Source organism: Lotus japonicus, chromosome 1 (assembly GCF_012489685.1).
Source record: "Lotus japonicus ecotype B-129 chromosome 1, LjGifu_v1.2".
Taxonomy (NCBI): Eukaryota; Viridiplantae; Streptophyta; class Magnoliopsida; order Fabales; family Fabaceae; genus Lotus; species Lotus japonicus.
Window position 1 is genome coordinate 132,536,625 of NC_080041.1, and position 21,205 is coordinate 132,557,829.

General features: G+C 39.1%; 1 protein-coding gene across 1 annotated transcript; it reads right to left on the reverse strand.

Annotated features, from left to right (window-relative positions):
• Positions 1-13,660: 13,660 nt before the first annotated feature.
• Positions 13,661-19,881, reverse strand: LOC130730968 (uncharacterized). The gene is made up of 6 exons (XM_057583124.1): positions 19,430-19,881; positions 18,706-18,779; positions 17,847-17,996; positions 15,632-15,917; positions 14,611-14,844; positions 13,661-14,425 (listed from the first exon to the last, which is right to left on the reverse strand). The coding sequence occupies exons 1-6, from the start codon at positions 19,583-19,585 to the stop codon at positions 14,066-14,068; spliced, it is 1,260 nt and encodes a 419-aa protein (XP_057439107.1). The 5' UTR covers positions 19,586-19,881; the 3' UTR covers positions 13,661-14,065.
• Positions 19,882-21,205: the final 1,324 nt, after the last annotated feature.

Here is a 21,205-nt window from a genome sequence, read left to right on the forward strand (position 1 = left end):
TGAAAACAAAAAGTGAGATTTATTTAGTTTTGGGTTCTGAAATTGATGGTGTTTATATAGCAGAAGAAAAGAAAGGGTTGCGTAAAAGATAAAGATATTTGCATGTCGAAATTCGTCGAACCTTTTTGTTTTGTTGGTTTGCCACGCGATCCGACCTGTGCGCCGCCGTAATGGCTAAAAGATAAAGTACTTTTTGGTTTTTCTGTTCTTCTCTCTCTTTTCTATGATAACCTTCTTTTGGTTCCGTGACTATATATTGGGTGAAGAAAAGATAAACAATGCTATTGATATTAATATTGAAATTGAATGATATATCTTATCTTAATAAGGTTAGTAGTCAATCAAGTATTTTTTATATGAACAATGTATTATTGATATTTACATTTAATTTAGAATTACGAGATAAATTAGAGGAGATAAAATTTGATCAAATAAGAGATATAATTTTGAGATAGGAAAAAGTTATCTTATTTTACAATTAAATCTTTTATAGTACAAGAGGATAAAGAAAAAACAAAGTAGAAAATAAAAAACACACGGGCAACTAAGCCTAGGGAAAGTCAGTCCCTAAAATATCCGCCAAAAGCAAAGGATTATGGGTCCAGAATCAGAACTAAGCCACTCTCTTGGCAAGTTATAGAGCAAGAAGTTTGCATATAATTGCCTTCCCTCAAAGAATGAGCAACTCGGCCCTCCCAACGCGCAGCCAGCAAGTTATTATGTGGTCGTCCATTCCAACTTGTGATATCACTCTTATGAGAATTTAATTTATCTACCACTAGAGCATCCCTAAGTATTTAATTTTTGTTAAACGTTTTCTATTTTTATTTTTCGAAAACACTGTTCAAAAAAAAATTTTGAAAACACTTACAAGCAAAATAATAACAAACGTATAAGGGATGGGATAACCATGGGCATATCCATGATTTTTTTTATTAATATATCCAGGATTTTTTTACTGGTGAACCGAAATAAAATAAAATTTAGTCAGTGAATATTAGATTTACTTTAAATAAAAAATATATTTTAATACAAATTTTTATTATTTCATAGTATTAATATAATATACTTTTATACCAACACTAAACTTTTCAACGATTTCCCTTTAATATATACAACTAATAAACTTTTAAGAATATCTCATATTTCATCTTGTTATCAAGAAAAGTTAAAGAAAGTGCAATATCAATTTTATGATATTTTTTTTTAACTTGGAAACATTAATTTTATGATTTAAGTAAAAAAAAATTGAAGTTAAGTAATTAGTATTGGTTAATGATCACCACTAAGGTACGTAGTCGGTCAAAATTCATCCCTAATGTGAGGTAATACAATTTTCAATAAAGTCTACCATAATCAACGCTAAACACTAACTGTGGTGTCTGGTCCGTTTAGGATGACGCAAATAATGTTTTATTTGACAAAGCTAGTAACCTAGTTTAAATAATGAGTTGAAGTCCTTTCTTTTAAACTATTCTCTCCTAAATTTTATTTTATTTTGTCTATACATATCTGCTAGTTCTTTCTTTGATTTTCTATGAACAGGTTTCATGTGAGTCATCATGAAGACAATCACACGATAGAAGTTATAGAACATCCTCTTCTTTTTTGTTGTTCCCATGAATGGTTTTGGTAATGGGGGAAGAGCATCGTTTTCCCATCCTGTGGGGCCAAAAGCTTTGGTAATGATGCAATAGTCCAAAGCATAACCCTTCGCGCGTGTACCTAAAAACGCAAGGAGGCTACTATACTGGTAGCACTAACACTGATGGGTCAAAATCTGCTGCTATGGAAAGGCCCAAGAGGCTAACCACCAAACCCAAAAGACTAGATGATTTTGTTTGAATTTTGCTGTTTATTTTAAATTCCAAAAATGTTGATAATAGTACTGTTTCCAGTAGCTTCCTACCTGTAATATGATGACACCTGTTTTTGTCATCTTTCTCTAGAGTTTAGCTAATATATGCTGTACGAAGAATGAACAGGGCAATGAATATTCAGCTAATTTTATTCCAGCACTTTATCTTGCTTTCTTTTACATAGTAGTGCTAGGGTTCTTACAAAAGAGCCACCATTCTGGTGCTTTCATTGAGCTGATCTCTATGCCTCCAACTGAGAACCTATCACCTGAGGTGTTGGCTGCTATCAATGAGAAGCTCTCTTCTATAGCTTCCTCTCTACAGGCTGATATGAAATCTGCTATGGATGGGTTATTTGAGAGGGTTTCTACCTTGTCCCTTCAGAACCAACCACCTCCTCCACCACCCCCCCCCCACCACCTCCTCCTCCTTACCCTCCATTTAATCCTTCTCCTTCCGGTTTCCAGTCACCACTTCCAGGCTCTTATACACACACTCCATCACCACAGCAACAACACCATCTCTTGGGGCTTTCTCAGCAGCCTCCCCCTACTTTTCACCCTACTCCTGGATTCATCATTCCTCCTCCAGGTACAGGCCAGCCTCCTCTCACAAACCCTCATACTTTACCCAAGAACATGAAGCTTCAGCTGCAACTTTTTGAGGGTCAAGACCCACTGGATTGGCTTTTCCATGCTGAACAATTCTTTCAGCTCCATCAAACACCTGCAGAACAAAGATTAGAATTAGTCTCATTCTACATGAAAGGAGAAGCATTAAGCTGGTTCAAGTGGATGTACCACAACTATCAATTATCAACATGGGAAGCATTTACAAGGGCACTTGCTATTAGATTTGGCCCTTCCTCATATGAGAACCACCAACAAGAGCTCTTCAAGCTCCGCCAAACATCAGCAGTAGCAGAATTTCAGACCCGTTTTGAGAGACTCTCAAATCAGGTAGTGGGTCTTTCCCCTGAAACTATGATGAATTGTTTTGTCTCTGGTTTAGCTCCTGATATCCAAAAAGAACTAGCTATTTTACGGCCATACTCAGTCTCTCATGCCATTGGGTTAGCAAAAATGATAGAAGCTAAAATTAGAGACCCCAAACCCTTTCCCCATCGTTTCCCTCGTCCTCACCAACCCAACTTATCCTCTACCCAACCACCCCCACCACCCAACCGCAATACCGCTCCCTCATCCTCTTTACCCAACAAACAGCCCACCCCTCCACCTCTTCCTATCAAACGCCTCACCCATGCGCAGCAACAAGAGCGTCGTGCCCTTGGTCTATGTTTCAACTGCGACGAGAAGTACACATTTGGGCACAAATGCCAGCCAAAATTTTTTCTTCTCATGGTGGATGACCAAGAGGAGGATCAGCCCATCCCAAACCCTCCCGCAGACCTTCTTTTGGCCCATTCTACCGAGGCAACAGAGGAAACACATGAGGAATCCCTCCATTTTCACTTATCGGACCAAGCGGTTGAAGGGAAACCGTCCCTTAAGGCTCTAAAATTTCCAGGTTTTGTCATGGGCCACCCCGTGACCGTGTTGGTAGATACGGGCAGCACACACAATGTGATGCCTCCCCGATTGGCCAATTTCCTACGATTGCCTACAGTTCCTATCACCAATTTCCCGGTAATGGTAGGAAATGGAGCTCATTTAGTGTGCACCGGATTCTGTCCTAGTACCGATGTTCATATTGAAGGCCAAACGTTTCGAGTTCCATTTCACTTACTTGACATCCATGGGGCTGATGTCGTATTGGGACTCGAATGGCTGGCCACCTTGGGGAAGATAATCTCAGATTTTAGCATCCCTTATATGACTTTCCAAGTCAATGGATCACCATTCACACTAAGGGGACGCCCCTTACAGCCACCAACCCCAGCCTCATTCCACACTTTCCTGCGCATGTGTCACATGGACTCAATCGCGGAGTGTCATACCATATCCTTCTTGCCTCCACTTACGACCCCCTCTACTTTCCTATCCCTTGAGGACAGCCCCTCCCCCTCTACCGAACCACAACTACAAACCCTTCTACAACAATTTGACCAGGTTTTTTCCACACCACATGGCCTACCCCCTCCCCGCTCTCATGATCACCACATCACCCTCCTACCCAACACACCCCCCGTCAATGTTAGACCCTACCGCTACCCTCATTCCCAAAAGGAGGCCATGGCTACTATCCTCACCAATGCCCCTTCTACATTTCAAGCGGCCATGAACGATCTTCTTCGCCCATTCTTACGAAGGTTTGTCCTAGTCTTTTTTGACGACATCCTAATTTACAGCCCCACTTACTCTTCTCACTTAGAACACTTGCATACTATTTTATCTGTGTTGTTGACTAACAAATTTTATGCCAAGTTATCTAAGTGTATTTTTGGGGTCAAATCAGTTCAGTATTTGGGGCATATTATAAGTGCAGCAGGTGTAGGCCCTGATCCTTCCAAAGTTCAGGCCATACTCGATTGGCAGCCTCCACATAACCTCCCTACACTTCGTGGGTTCTTAGGATTGACAGGTTTCTATCGGCGTTTTATTCAACATTACGCCTTTCACGCTGCTCCTCTAACAGATCTTCTCAAACAAGATAATTCAGAAAAACATGAGAACTTTACCTGGAGTCCAGCTGCTGCCTCTGCTTTCCTCAAGCTCAAGGAGCTGATCACCTCTGCCCCCGTGTTAGCAATGCCCGACTTCCAGCAGCCCTTTGTCATTGAAACGGATGCCTCGGGGATAGCAGTGGGTGCTGTCTTGTCTCAACAAGGCCACCCCATAGCATTTTTCAGTCGTAAATTGTCCCTACACATGCAAAACCAATCCACCTATGTTAGGGAAATGTTCGCTGTAACTGAGGCAGTGAAAAAGTGGAGACAATATTTGATTGGTCACAAGTTCAAGATCTTCACAGATCAACAGAGTTTGAAACACTTAATGACTCAAACATTTCAAACTCCTGAACAATTGAAATGGGCCACCAAGTTATTAGGATTTGATTATGAAATTCATTACAAACCTGGAACTGAGAATCGAGTAGCTGATGCTCTATCTCGCTGCCACACTTCAGAGAAATCCCTACTGGCTTCATTCTCTTCTCAGGTCCCTTCCATCATAGATCACCTCAAGGAATTTTATGCTTCAGCCGCGGGTTCAGAATTCATCAAGGGCTCACTCATACAACCAAATTTTACCCTTCAGCAAGGTCTGCTCTTTTACAAAGGGAGTATCTTCGTGCCAGAGCCCCTCAATCTGCGCCAATCCATCCTTACCGAGTACCATTCTACTCCCACAGCAGGTCATTCGGGTCTCAAGCCAACCTTAGCTCGTATTGCAGCAGCGTTTAATTGGCCTGGTTTACAAACAGACACCAAACTCTTTATCAGAAATTGTTTGCCCTGTCAACACAACAAGTATCAGCCAACAAAGAAAGGGGGTTTGCTACAGCCATTACCTCTCCCGGATCAAGTGTGGGAAGACCTATCTATGGACTTCATAACGGGTTTGCCTCAGTCTCATGGCCACTCAGTGATATGGGTTATAGTTGAAAGGCTCAGTAAATCAGCACACTTTGTGGGATTACCATCTCACTTCACTGCAGCCTCCTTAGCCACACGTTTCTCAGTCGAGGTCTGTCGTCTCCATGGTATACCGCGCTCCATTGTATCGGATCGTGATAAATTGTTTCTTAGCCACTTCTGGCGTGACCTATTCAGAGTCATGGGCACCAAACTCCGGTTCAGTTCAGCTTACCACCCTGAAACAGACGGACAAACCGAAGTGGTCAACAGAGGCCTTGAAACATACCTCCGTTGTTTTGCAGGAGAACAACCAAAAACATGGTTCAGGTACTTACACTTGGCTGAATTGTGGTACAATTCTAGCTATCATTCTTCTGCTGGCATGTCACCATTTAGAGCACTTTATGGTCGACACCCTCCTTCTATCTTGGATTATGTTGCTGGTAGTTCCTCTATCACCACCCTCGATGAAGCCCTGCAAAAACGAACTGTCATCCTTCAAACACTAAAAGCCAACTTAACACGTGCACAACAAAGAATGAAGCTTCAGAAGGATAAAAACAGAAGAGAAATTACCTTTGAGGTAGACAACTGGGTTCTACTTCGTCTTCAACCATACCGCCAACAGAGTTTAGCTCGCAGAACCAACAACAAGCTCTCCAAGCGTTATTACGGCCCATTCAAAGTGCTCCGCCGCATTGGGAAGGTGGCTTACGAATTGGAGCTTCCACCGTCAGCTAGGCTTCACCCTGTATTCCATGTCTCTCTGCTGAAGCCCTTTCATGGTGATCCCAGTTCAACCTTTGCTCCGCTGCCTCCTTTGGCAAACGACCTGTTCGCGGAGGTCCCAGCAGCTGTGGTCGCGCCCCCTTCTGCTCCGCCGTCGCCCACTATTCCGTCTACCAACACCACCGTGAGCCCTCCCCTCCCACTATTGATATGGTTGAAATCCACCATGGGGAACTCTCATCAGGCTCGGGTTCTATGTGGAACAAAGACACCCAGAATGAAGATGAAGGAGAATTTACTATGAATGAAGAGCTTCCGAAGCGTGTAACAACTTCTCATTCACAAGTACCACCGTCCATTCAACCATTGTCTATCTCTTCTGTAAGATCAAGATTTGGTCATGTGGTACAACTCTATGTTTTGATGATAACAAGTATTTATTTGTGGATGAACAACTATGATACTCTAATGTTTGTCTTGAGTGTTTTGACAAACAGGTTCTGATTCTGACACCAGAAGATATATTCGTCAGAAGTTCTGAAGATCAGAAGATCAGAGGATCTGAGGATCAGAGGATCTGAGGATCAGAGGATCTGAAGATCAGAGGATCTGAGGATCAGAGGATCTGAAGATCAGAGGATCAGAAGATCTGAAGACCAGAAGCTCTGAGGGACCAGAGGCTCTGAAGGTTCAGAAGCTCTGAAGGTCCAGAAGCAGAAGTTACGAAGGTCAGAGGATCCAAGCATCCCTCTGACTCTGATCACCAAGCTTCACAAGTTCCAACACGAAGCATAACTCTGATCAGAAGTCAATGGTTAAAGGCAAATGTCTCTATCGAGAAGTACAAGAGCAGTGTACTATTCTGAAAAGCCTACCTACCAAGGTTCAGCCACAGCAGGTTCTGGAAGTTCCAGAAATGCCCTCCAACGGTCATATTCTCTCAACAGAAATATCCTTTGCACCTTGGACTATAAAAGGCTGAAGAAAAGAAGAAAGACTAAGAGTGAGAGAAATCAAGAGCTGCAATACAAGAAAAGATTCAAGCCTCTACTTTCTTCATCTGTTCTTATTTAGTTTACACTCAGCTTATTTAGAAGCAAACCTTTGTAAACACCAACCTCAAACAGTTGTTTGATTTTCCTTAAGGGACCGGGTAGGTCAGTATCCTTAAGAAGACTAAGAGTGTGAATCTTAGTGGTGATTCCTTTAGGAGATCAAGGTTGATCGGATCCTAGAGAAGACTAAGAGAGTGAATCTTAGTGATAGCTAAGTCAGTGTATTGTTAGTCACTTGTAGGTTTCAAGTGCAGTTGTAACAATTATCTGATTAGTGGATTGCCTTCATTCTAAGAAGGAAGAAATCACCTTAACGGGTGGACTGGATTAGCTTGAGGGATTTATCAAGTGAACCAGGATAAAATACTTGTGTGCTTTTCTCTTCTCTCTATCTTTATCCGCTGCACCATCTATCTTAGAGAAACCGAAAAGATTTACTTTAAATCTTAAGGGGAAAGTTTTTATATTGAAAACGCTATTCAACCCCCCCCTTCTAGTCGTTTTTCACACCTTCAATTGGTATCAGAGCGCAAGTTCTGATTACCACACTTAACAGTGTTCAGTAGATCCGGGCCAGTGTGAAAAACTCATGGATTCCACCACTACTACAAGCAAATATCAATACAGTGCAAGACCACCTATCTTTGATGGTCAGAGATTTGATTTTTGGAAAGATAGAATCAAAAGCTTCTTTCTTGGCTTTGATCCTGATCTTTGGGATTTTGTTGTTTATGGCTACACCCCTCCTGTTGATGAACATGGTGTAAAAATCCCAAGGGAGAAGATGAGTGAAGATCAAAAGAAGGAGTTCAGAGATCATCACCGATCAAGAGCTATTCTGCAAAGTGTCATTTCATATGAAGAATATGAGAAAATTACTGATCGTGATTCCGCCAAGGGCATATTTGATTCCTTAAAGATGACACATGAAGGAAACAAAAAGGTGAAAAAGACAAAGGCGTTGTCTCTGATCAAGCAGTATGAATCCTTCCAAATGGAACCTGACGAATCCATTGAGGATATGTTTTCCAGATTTCAGTTGCTCGTAGCTGGAATAAGACCTCTCAACAAAAGCTACACTACAAAAGATCATGTCATAAGGGTCATCAGAAGTCTTCCTGAAAGCTGGATGCCTTTAGTGACTTCAATAGAGCTTACAAGAGATGTTGAGCATATGAGTTTAGAAGAACTCATCAGCATACTGAAATGCCATGAGCTGAAGCGCTCTGAGAAGGCTAAATCTGAGAAGTCAAAAGCTCTCCAAGCTGAAGCAGAAGAATCTGAAGAAGCATCAGAAGATTCTGATGAAGATGAGCTGACTCTGATATCCAGAAAATTCAACTGCATCTGGAAGCACAGGCAGAGCAAATACAAAGGCTCATCAAAGGACAAAAAGTTAAAGAAGCATTTCAAACCAAAGAAAAGTCTGATGGTGACTTTTGATGAATCAGAGTCAGAGGATGTTGACTCTGATGGTGAAGTTCAAGGACTCATGGCTATTGTCAAAGACAAAGGAGCAGAGTCAAAGGATGCTGTTGACTCTGACTCAGAATCAGAAGGAGATCCAGACTCTGACGATGAAAATGAGGTATTTGATTCTTTCTCAACTTCTGAACTTAAAGATGCTTTGTCTGAAATTATGGATAAATATAACTCTCTCTTGACTAAGCATAAAAGGTTGAAAAAGAATTTCTCTGCTGCCTCTGAAACTTCTTCTGAACATGAGAAAATCATATCTGATTTGAAAAATGATAACCATGCTTTAGTTAATTCTAACTCTGTGCTTAAGAATCAAATTGCTAAGTTAGAAGAAGTTATTGCCTGCGATGCCTCTGATAGTAAGCATGAATCTAAGTATGAAAAATCTTTTCAAAGATTCCTGGCTAAAAGCGTAGATAGAAGCTTGATGGCTTCATTGATCTATGGCGTGAGCAGAAATGGAATGCGTGGCATTGGGTATTCTAAACCAATTAGAAATGAGCCCTCTGTGCCTAAAGCTAAATCTTTGTATGAATGCTTTGTTCCCTCTGGTACCATATTGCCTGACCCTGTACCTGCCGAAGCTGCTAAACCTCCTCTTATAAAGGGATCTTTCTCCATGTCTAAATATCATGCAAAAATTCCTGTATATTATCCTGTTGAAAGACCCAAAGTTGTCAGAACTTCTGGGCTAACTAACAAGAAAGGACCCAGAAAGTGGGTACCTAGGGATAAGATTATATATGTTGCAGATATCTTCAATAGGTCCATCGAAACTCCAACCATGGAACTTGGACAGTGGATGCAAGCAACACATGACGGGAGAAAGACATATGTCCCAAGATCCAAAACTTGAACCTGAAGGTGAAGTTAATCTTGGAGGCATCAGTAGAGTAAGATTTGGTCAAGTCAAAGCTAGCTGAAAAAGCTTGTAGAGATGAGCATGACTGTTTCAGATAGAAACAAAGACTCAGAACTTGTCAAACCAGAAGCAACGACATCAGAAGATGCTACTACAACTTCTGACTTGCGTCATCAGAAGAAGAGTAGGTTCATAGCTTCTCATTCTGAAGCATCTGAAGATGGAATTTTTTTTCCAGAATGGAGATGTCACCAGAACCTCTGGACTTTGACACTTCTGCTCTCATAAGAAGATATACTAATCAGCAGCCAAGTATCCCTTGGTATTACTTCTGAGGGGGAGTATTTCGTCTTTTGCTCTTACTTTTTTTTCCACCTTCATTCTTTTTGTTTATGACAAAAAGGGGGAGAACTTATAGTATCTTGACAACTCCTATATTATTTAGCTCAGAATCTAGATATTACTAACGTTGATATTAAGTACTAGATTCAGGGGGAGCTTAGCTCAGAATCAAGCACGAGTCTTGGATTCAGAAGGAGCAAGATAAACTATACACATCAGGATAAGTTTTAACTCTGATACCTTATACTCTGAGTGTATTCAGTTTATTTGTTTAGAGTTGTTCATCAAAATACATGGTTTTGTCATCATCAAAAAGGGGGAGATTGTAAGATCAAGATTTGGTCATGTGGTACAACTCTATGTTTTGATGATAACAAGTATTTATTTGTGGATGAACAACTATGATACTCTAATGTTTGTCTTGAGTGTTTTGACAAACAGGTTCTGATTCTGACACCAGAAGATATATTCGTCAGAAGTTCTGAAGATCAGAAGATCAGAGGATCTGAGGATCAGAGGATCTGAGGATCAGAGGATCTGAAGATCAGAGGATCTGAGGATCAGAGGATCTGAAGATCAGAGGATCAGAAGATCTGAAGACCAGAAGCTCTGAGGGACCAGAGGCTCTGAAGGTTCAGAAGCTCTGAAGGTCCAGAAGCAGAAGTTACGAAGGTCAGAGGATCCAAGCATCCCTCTGACTCTGATCACCAAGCTTCACAAGTTCCAACACGAAGCATAACTCTGATCAGAAGTCAATGGTTAAAGGCAAATGTCTCTATCGAGAAGTACAAGAGCAGTGTACTATTCTGAAAAGCCTACCTACCAAGGTTCAGCCACAGCAGGTTCTGGAAGTTCCAGAAATGCCCTCCAACGGTCATATTCTCTCAACAGAAATATCCTTTGCACCTTGGACTATAAAAGGCTGAAGAAAAGAAGAAAGACTAAGAGTGAGAGAAATCAAGAGCTGCAATACAAGAAAAGATTCAAGCCTCTACTTTCTTCATCTGTTCTTATTTAGTTTACACTCAGCTTATTTAGAAGCAAACCTTTGTAAACACCAACCTCAAACAGTTGTTTGATTTTCCTTAAGGGACCGGGTAGGTCAGTATCCTTAAGAAGACTAAGAGAGTGAATCTTAGTGGTGATTCCTTTAGGAGATCAAGGTTGATCGGATCCTAGAGAAGACTAAGAGAGTGAATCTTAGTGATAGCTAAGTCAGTGTATTGTTAGTCACTTGTAGGTTTCAAGTGCAGTTGTAACAATTATCTGATTAGTGGATTGCCTTCATTCTAAGAAGGAAGAAATCACCTTAACGGGTGGACTGGATTAGCTTGAGGGATTTATCAAGTGAACCAGGATAAAATACTTGTGTGCTTTTCTCTTCTCTCTATCTTTATCCGCTGCACCATCTATCTTAGAGAAACCGAAAAGATTTACTTTAAATCTTAAGGGGAAAGTTTTTATATTGAAAACGCTATTCAACCCCCCCTTCTAGTCGTTTTTCACACCTTCATCTTCACCTAGAGATTCGGGTCCCACGCACACTTCCCATGTGGTTTCCAGGTCCAGCTGTCCAGTCCCATCATTTGCACAGCCAGCAGCGCATACCTCCCCAAACCTGGCTTCTCCAATCCAATCTCACGTGGAGCATGGGTCAAAATCCGGGTCAAGCCCATCTTCTCCTAGCCTTGCGGTCAAGGCTCCTCTTAAGGGGAAGGGAATTGGTAGCACTAACACTGATGGGTCAAAATCTGCTGCTATGGAAAGGCCCAAGAGGCTAACCACCAAACCCAAAAGACTAGATGATTTTGTTTGAATTTTGCTGTTTATTTTAAATTCCAAAAATGTTGATAATAGTACTGTTTCCAGTAGCTTCCTACCTGTAATATGATGACACCTGTTTTTGTCATCTTTCTCTAGAGTTTAGCTAATATATGCTGTACGAAGAATGAACAGGGCAATGAATATTCAGCTAATTTTATTCCAGCACTTTATCTTGCTTTCTTTTACATAGTAGTGCTAGGGTTCTTACAAAAGAGCCACCATATACCAATAAATAATGTTGGTACACATGTGATGTGACCACAGCACTAGAGTACATAACACAATCTATTAATAATAAAATACTTTTGATAATGATGAATAGTGCATTATAGATCAGATAACAATTGAATTTAGGAATAGGAAACAAAAATTCACAAGCAATTGAAGCAGCATAAGCAATTGGACTAATTAAGGTGGCGTTGTTGTGTAGCTAGTTCAATGAATTAGATAAACTATGAACTGAGTTTTCCTTACCAAACCAACAGAATTAAGGTGATGAGTTCTAGTTACATGACTTGTAATTTGTAAATAGAAATAATACCAACATGGTACGCAAAATGTGTCAGACGTATCAATATTGTTACAGTGTTTGTGCTTGTTCTTAAAGTTAGAATTATATAATCAATTCGAACTCAGTTATCTTGGTTTCTTACAATATAAGATGGGGGCGTACAACTAACTCTTGAGTTTGGCATCTTCCAACACTAAACATTCATAGTTAGATGGATCTGTATTCTGTCCTTACTTCCAATTTAGAAAACATTAGTTTCTTCAGTTGGTTTTCTTAAAACTTTTGTGGAGTTTATGACCAGTTGGCTTTCTTTCAATTCGGATTTCAATATATGTGCATTGATAGGACAATCGTGATTAATGTGGGAAAAAGGTAGAATATGTAATCTGAAAGCAACTGAGTGGTAGATGTCAACTCCTCTATGCTTAAATATAGCATAGCATATCATCAATAACAAAATGTATAAATTGTTTATATATAATCCTCTATGAATTTGTAGTTATAAAAGAAAAATGAATTGCAACTTTAGTAACTTAAAATTAGAGTTGCCGTGAAAAAAAGTTTTAATAAATTTATTTTCCTTTGGTTTCTAATTAAAAAATAGTTTTTTGGAGAAGAAGACTCAAGATAATAGTTTTCACCTATGATGCACGGGTACTCCAAAAATCGCATTGTACCCGTACCGGGTACGTACCCGGTACGGGTACGCCATGGGTACGCCGTGGGTACTTACTCAAGTCCACCCAAAAAAAAAAATTGGGGTACGTTTTTCGGTACGCCACGTGTACATTTGGGTACGCCCGTGGGTACTCCGGATAATTTTTTTACAAAAAATTTTTTTGTTCAAAACTACTTCGTTTTTGTTCACTGATGATGGAGAAGGGAATGATGACACCATTACTGTTTGAGAGAGCTTTGATTTTGTACTGTTGGTTGTTGAACAATCTATCGTTTAATTGTTTTGTTGTGTTGAACAATCGTATTGTCTCTTTTGCGCTATTTTAATTTGTGTTACTGTCTTTGTTACTCAATCTTATGTTATGTTTCTTCAATCTTAAGATTATCTATGACGGTATGTGTTTGAAGATATATGTTAATGTACGTATTACATATTCTTTTGATGATTTTCATTAGGTTGTGATAGTTTTTATGTTGGTCTTTCATATAAGTATTGACCATTAGGAGATTTGATATTTTTAATTAATAATATTGTGGTAGAAAACATTTTATTTCTATTTATATATATATATATATTTATTTATATAAATATATATATATATATATATATAACTGGCGTACCCGTACCTTGGTTTTTCATAAAATGCCGTACCCCGTACCCGTACCCGGTACCGTACCAGTATCCATGAAACATAGGTTTTCACCCACTTATATCACATCAGCAGTATCAAACACAGTAAATGCAACAGGATTGTAAATAAGGACGATGACATTCTATAAGCATTAAACCCAAAAGGAATCACCACCTTCATAATGCATGGAAGAAAAGAATCAATTAATTAAATTCTAAATGGAATTTCTTGAGTATCAGTCATGTTTGCTGATGTATGTCAACAAATTCCGTATTTACAATGTGCACACAGGAAACAACAATCGGAGACAGTGACAGTATGAGGACCGAGATCAATATCTTTGCGCATTTGCAAGTGTGTGAGGCTGACTATGAACTTTTAAGGTAGATTAACACAAATGTATGTTCGCACAGGATCCGCTTAACCCAGAATTTAAGAAACCACACTTGGATCATAGTTGTCTCCGAGCTCAAAAAATGTTGCATGCCCAATTCCTCTATCTAGTAGTAATAACATTTCTCCCACCAACCTAGCTCTGAATGTTCCTTATGGTTGGTCACCCGGCACCAGCTTTATCAGCTGCTGGAACTTTTTCAGGGTAACTGGTTACATCCAAGTCAATAAGCGTCAAATCATATGGTATCGGTATGGATACAGAATTAGACATATCCACAAGCAAGGAAGATTTCGTTGCATCAGAATTTGAAGCATCAGGTATTGAGGGAGCGCTACTATCAGAAGAAGAGAAGCTTGAGAGCTGTATGTCATCTAACTTGTTTCCCAACACGTGCTTATTTCTTCTTGCAGTATCCATCTCTGGGCCAATTGGAACAAAAGTTCGTGATCTGTACTTCCTTGTTCCCTCTTCACCTTCGCTGTGGTTATAGAGAACATAATCATGATACGTTGGAGCGAACTGCCACAAGTTTAAGAAGAATCAGGCTATCAGCAGAGAAAAAACAAACAAAGAGGGGCCAGAAGTTTAAACAATAACACATAGAACTAGAATTGCATTGCAGAATAACAGTTGTTAAGCCTGGTGCGAAGCTATATACTAATGATGGCAAAAAATATGGACAGAACATACTAAGTTAGACTAACCTGGTGGACCGTATCATGATAAAAGTCATTTAACTTCAAAGCATGCCCAAGGCTAGCTGTCAAACCACGGGATACACCTATATTAGCACCAGCATATTCTTTGTATGGAAATGCATAAAAGTGGCCAACAGCAGCAATAAGCATCTCAACACAAATAATGAAATTTTGGAGTAGAGCAGCTTCATCAGCATCCTCAATGAATCCCGACTTTGCAGCAAGGAAGAATAACACCCCCTAAGAAATGAACAACAAAAAATTACCCTACTTCAAACCTCCAGAGTAAAAATTAAATACAGTAGAACAAAGCAACATCGAGCTAACACATAGTCATTTTTTAAATTATAAATTAGATAGAAAACCTTCTACATTCAACAAAAATTAGATCTGATAAAGCTTTTACAAGAAGAATCTTGGAAATATACTAAACGTTCTAACATGCATATATGGATGTAAGTTTTTTTTATTTAATTTTTTTTATTACTGTGCCTTTAACAGTGGCTTTGAATAAGTTTATAAATTTTAAGTAAAATTAGGAAAATAAAATCCTTCAGAGACAGACACTAGCAGGTAAGTAAAAAAGTTTACGTGACTGAAGACTTTGATAAGCAAACCAATTCTTTAAATTTAAATTATGTTGGTGTCTGAGGAAAAAAAAATTAAATCCAAATTCCAGTATATAAATTAGCAGAGATATTATAGATCTTGGATATATTCAGTGTCTGCTCAATTATAACATATTATTCTACATCGAGAGTTTAAAATGCAGAATTGTTACTTCTCCTTTTTTAAGAGAGGGACGCTGACCATCTTAAGATCAAATAAGGTGGCATCCTTGTCAAAGCTTCATATTCATTTTACAAAATATTCAGATCCTTTCTCATGGTCATAAAAAAACAGAAATATAATTGCCACAATGCCACTCATGTTTCTGTTATGCCTACATTACCATACAACCAAGAGGATAGAGTTTAAAATAAGAGAAAAGAACAGACCATAAAAATGAGAGAGATGTGAAAAATACCTGCCAATAAGTCAGGAATACAACAGATTTTATTATAATAAATTTTGGGACTGGATTGAATGGTTGAAGCAGATCCTTGCATGCCACGTAAAACAAAGCAAGAGCATATAGAGCCATTGTATATGAGATCGTATAAATGATTGTAAGATACAAGTATGACTGATTTGGACTGAAATTCCCATCCTTATATTTCCCTTTTGCATAGAGTATTAGGGTAACAACAACTAGAATGGGCTTCAAAATCACAAACTGCAAACACCCTTGCTTGCATTTACGTATGAAACGCCTGCAATAAAAGTTATAGATGTGAGAGATGGATATTGATTAAGATATGATGATCATGCCACCATGTTACAAATATGGCTAAATTGCATTTTTGGTCCCCCACTTAACGAGAATGTGTAATCAGAGTCCCTAAACTTCGGAAATAACATTCTATGTCCCCAACATTACACTCCGTCAACAATTTTGGCCCCCTTCCATTTTCCGTCAAAAAACTAACGGTTATGGGGACCAAAAGTGCAATTAAGCCAAAAAATTAATTAAGAAATTAAAAAATCCAGAAAACACATGATTTTCATCTTTTTCCTTTGCCATCTTTATCATCCTCAAACCCAAAAACTCAGAAAATTCCAAAAAACCTCAAATTCAAAAACCCCACATACACATAAATTAAAACCATCATCTTCATCTCCTTCTTCATCATCTCCATTGAAAAACCCAAAAAGATTGCACCAGTTCTACATGCACTCCTTCTTCAACCCACAATAATTGAAATGGTTAACCTAACCCACCTCTTCCTGTTCCCCACCTCACCCAGCAACATAATCAACCCCAAACCATTGGCCCATCACAAATAGGAGAAATTAGGTTATTCTGATGCTACTTGCACAGAGATTAAGTAGCCATTGGCCCATCACAAACCATTGAGGATATGCACCAATTGATTGGACCCCGCGAGGAACCAAGCTAGGTGCACCGCACTCGACCAGTACGGAAGATTCACAAAAAGGTATAGAGCTGACGCCGCACCAACTGAAACTAACTCAGAATATCACAGCACGGTACTTGATCATCTCTCAAGGACAAAGAGAAAAAAGAAAAAGAAAGAACCATCCAGTCCAGTCCTCTATGCATCTCAATTTTTGGCAAAGCTTGAATTGGAGAAATTAGGTTTTAGGTTTTGATCCTCATGATTGAAGGTTTTAGGTATAGAGCTGACGCCGCACCAACTGAAACTAACTCAGAATATCACAGCACAGTACTTGATCATCTCTCAAGGACAAAGAGAAAAAAGAAAAAGAAAGAACCCATCCAGTCCAGTCCTCTATGCATCTCAACTTTTGGCAAAGCTTGAATTGGAGAAATTAGGTTTTAGGTTTTGATCCTCATGATTGAAGGGACTCAAAATTGGGGGCAGGGGCTTGAAATTGAATGAAGAATGTCAGATGGGTTAGGTTAACCATCTTCAATTATTGGGATTTGAAGAAGGAGTGCATGGCCGGATGCGAAACTTTCTTGCGATTGAAGTGACTCAATCAAAGACAGGGTATTGCTATTTCTCAAAGGAGTTATACCCTTGATGAATGCTTGACTATAATCTTGTTAACATGCTATTTCTCAAAGGAGTTACACACTTGATGAATGCTTGACTATAATCTTATTAACATTCTTACAGACTCGAATGTGAAGCTTCTACCTAATTGGGGCAGCCTCACTATGATCCAAGCAGATACAAAATATTAGAGAGGAAGTTAAACTACCTCACCTTGACTAGACTCAACATTGCCTTTCCTATCAGTGTTTGAATACATCGCTCATATCCTAAGATACATCAAAGTATCACCTAATAAGTAGTTATGGTCAAGGGTGATACTAATATCACAGGACATCGGATACATGGATGCAGATTTGGTAAGTGATGTCAATGATAAGAGATTAACCACGTGTGTATATATATATATATATATATATATATATATATATATATATATATATATTGTAACCAGCGGAGAAATGCAAGAAATATTTTCAGATAATATTAATTCTTAATGCTATCAAAATATATTGCTTTTTTGGGATATCTAGATCTAGAGTTTACATAAATGGGTAACAAAAATAACATCCATAGCAACGTCAAGGGGTCGATTCTAAGAAAGTTATTTTCAGGCACAAAGCTTTTGATAAAAAAAATATTAATCAGTTACAAACTCACCCATCCAGTGGTACGGGAGGAATGCAACAAGTCATCAAACACCATGACGGCTTCATAATCCGACCACTCAAACTTATTACAACGGCTCCAGGACCACCGACCCATGCTAAGCACAGTGACAGGAAATTGTAAATGACCCAAGCTTCATAGCTGAAACAGTAAACAAGAACACATAATTAACAAGTTGCACCTAGCTAAAAAAACATAGATCTGTGTATTTTTCATTACTATTTTAATTCTAGAACAAAAAACAACCATTTGCATGTTGAACTTGTATTAAAGAACTGGAAGTTAACTGATGCACTAATGAAGTACAAGAGAATCAAATCACACAAAATTATATAAAAAAAAGGTTGGTATTGCCTTTCCACTCTTGTGACCACATGTCTGAGCACTGCAGAAACAGCAATCACCTACACTATCAAATTCATATCATATCATCAATGGAAGATTACTTAAGCGAATAAGCGTTCCTTGGCTAACACGACAAAAGTATACATACCCTAGTGACATGCTTTTATCAGGGAAAACCAATCAGATTAAGGGCTAGACACATTTTTTAATACAAGTAAATTGGATTATATCATAGGGTTTCAGACCGGGGGTTCAATATAGCAAATTCAAGGGTTTTTGAACAGTTAGACACCCAGAACCTTGAATCTTCATGCATCATAATTTTGCGACAACAGATAATTCCTATGCCTGAATATCACAGGTGACCATTTCCTCACCCAAATCATACCAAACTTGTGAATCATGAAACAGGAAGGAACAAAAATTTATGAGGTAAAGCTTTCAGTCTAAGTATCAGCAAAAACCAAAAATAAAATAGAAAATACAGAAAGACAGATGAACTTACACTTCTCGAATAGAGTTAAAATAGATTGAGCTCGCAGGCACAACAAGGGACAAGAATGACATCAGTGCATAAACCTGTCAAATTAAATTAAATCCATAGCTGTTTAAAATGTATCAATAAGAAATGTCACAGAGTACACACTAGTAATATCCCCATCAAAATTTGAAGAGCATTATAATAGGCAAGTGATGGAGGATTAAACAAACCAAAATAAAGAGCTATTAAGGACCGCACACACAAAGAAAACATATGATATGCAGGTAATTGCAATTAGCAATGAGAAACAAGAAAACACAGTCTTCAGCAGCAAGTAAACAGAAATGGTACAAATCCTCCAAGTAGTTAAAAGTTGGAACCACAGGCCAGTCAAGTAGATGTGAAAATAGATTCCGGAATAAAGAACATTCTAAATTAAGATAACCGATAAGAGCAAACTCATAATCCTAGTTCCCATACACCCCCTTTTCCTCTAAAGTAAGTGCAATGCAATTTGATATTTCAAATATGGAACAAAATCTAGTCAACTTCAGCCACTCAAAAGCAACCCAACTATGAACAACATACAATCAATCTAGTCTTAATCTATTCATGAACAATGAAAAAGCAACAAATCACAGTTACAAACAACGAGGGCATGGTGGTTGTGTTGTGCGGATGCATAACATTGAGGGATAAGCAGAGAGAAAGAGTGATCGTTGTTGCAAAGTGCAGAGTGAGGACTAACCGGGACCATGAAAACGATGCGAACAATGAAGCGCTGATAAGTTGGTTCAGTGTAATTGAGGAGGTGGCGGTAAATGTGAAGAACCGCCAAAGCGATAGCTCCGAGGGTGCAGAAGAAAGCGACGATGTAGAAGAAAGCCGGAACGAGTAACGCCATTCCGGCGAAGCAAGGAAGGAAGGAAGGTTCCCTAATCAGCAGAAGGCGTAAACCCTAGCCAGAATTGGAGGGGAATTGATGAAAAAGGAGCAGATCGGAGAAGAAAGGGAATGAATGAATGAATGAATGAAGGAAGGGTTGTTGGTTGAGTTCAGCCACCAATAATCAATAATGGCGACGGTGGGTGGCGTTGCAGTTGCTATGAAGGGAAGGGAAGGGAAGGGAAGGAATGAAAAGGGGGAAATTAGGGACAACGATGCACCAAAATTGAAAATTCATTATAATAGCTGTTTGTGCTCTTAACTTTTCCTAGCAAACCAACGCTAAAGCGCGTGTCACAATTTCCACCTATTTTTTGTAACATTTAATTAACTCAAGAATTTTCCAAATCATCAACTACTAATGTATAAAACCATATTCGTTAACTTTTATATTTTATAGGAGTCGCCAATGTTTGGTTCCCACTAGGGTGGGCTACTTATATTTTGGCCCACCGGTGGACCAGTCCTAAAATACCGTTGGATTTAAGAATCTTAGAATATTCCTTATTTGAATGGTTAGGATTTGATGAATGATAAAAGGGTAATAGTGTAAATAGACCACTCCTTCTCCCTCACATTTCTGATGCAGATCTATTCCTAAATTTTGCCCATGATGCCAGAATCAGATCAGTGTTTCTAATGGTATAGATACGGTGAAAATTAAATTGAGTTTTGATTTGATTGAAGTAAAAAATGTCAATGTTCATGTTCAGATTTAACAATTGGTCTTAATTTAACAAAGGTGAAGAACAGGATCTGAAGCTAGAAGAATGGCTGGGAAGAAGAACGAAGAAGAAGAAAGGGGGGAAACAGAGCGATAGAGAAGAGAAAGACGACATTTTCTACCACCGCTACTCTTCATCATCATCCACCACCTCAAACCCTAACCCTAATCCAACCTAAACCCACCTCCCGATTCCATCTTGATTTGCGAATCGAAGCCTTTCGCCCACTGTCAGATCTCTGCCTTTCGTGCATTGTCGATTCCATGGCGGAAGACACAGTTCTCTGCATGCTGAATCGAAGCCATGTTTTCATTCTTCTAAAAGGGGCGATCAAGGGCCTGTTATCTGCTCTGTGCACATCAACAGTGAAGGTTTCCATCAAAATCTTGAACCCAAAAGCTATGGGTTTTGCTGTTGATGATGCAGTAGTTGATGAAGCCATGATTTTGGTGAAAGGAAGATATTTTTAGGGAAAGGATGAAGAAGATGATGGTAAATTGGTGATGAAAAAGTGTGAACGGGTTCGATGCACAAACCAGAGTGAATGAAGAAGGAGAGAGAGAGAGAGGCACAGTACAGTGAAGGAGAAAGGGGAGAAGGGAAAGGGAAGGGGAATAGTCAGAATTACCCTTTGGTCCACCGGTGGACCAAAATATAAGTAGCCCACCCTAGTGGGAACCCCAATGTTTGTAGACATCTTCTACTACTGTTATCATCTCTCTATATATATGACCTCTAGTTCAATGGTCATTGCAATTTGCATGACACCTTCAACAACTCTCACGTACTCTTTAAAACCACACTCATCATCAATCACCACTTGCAATAGCAACCACAATTATTGTGAAATCATG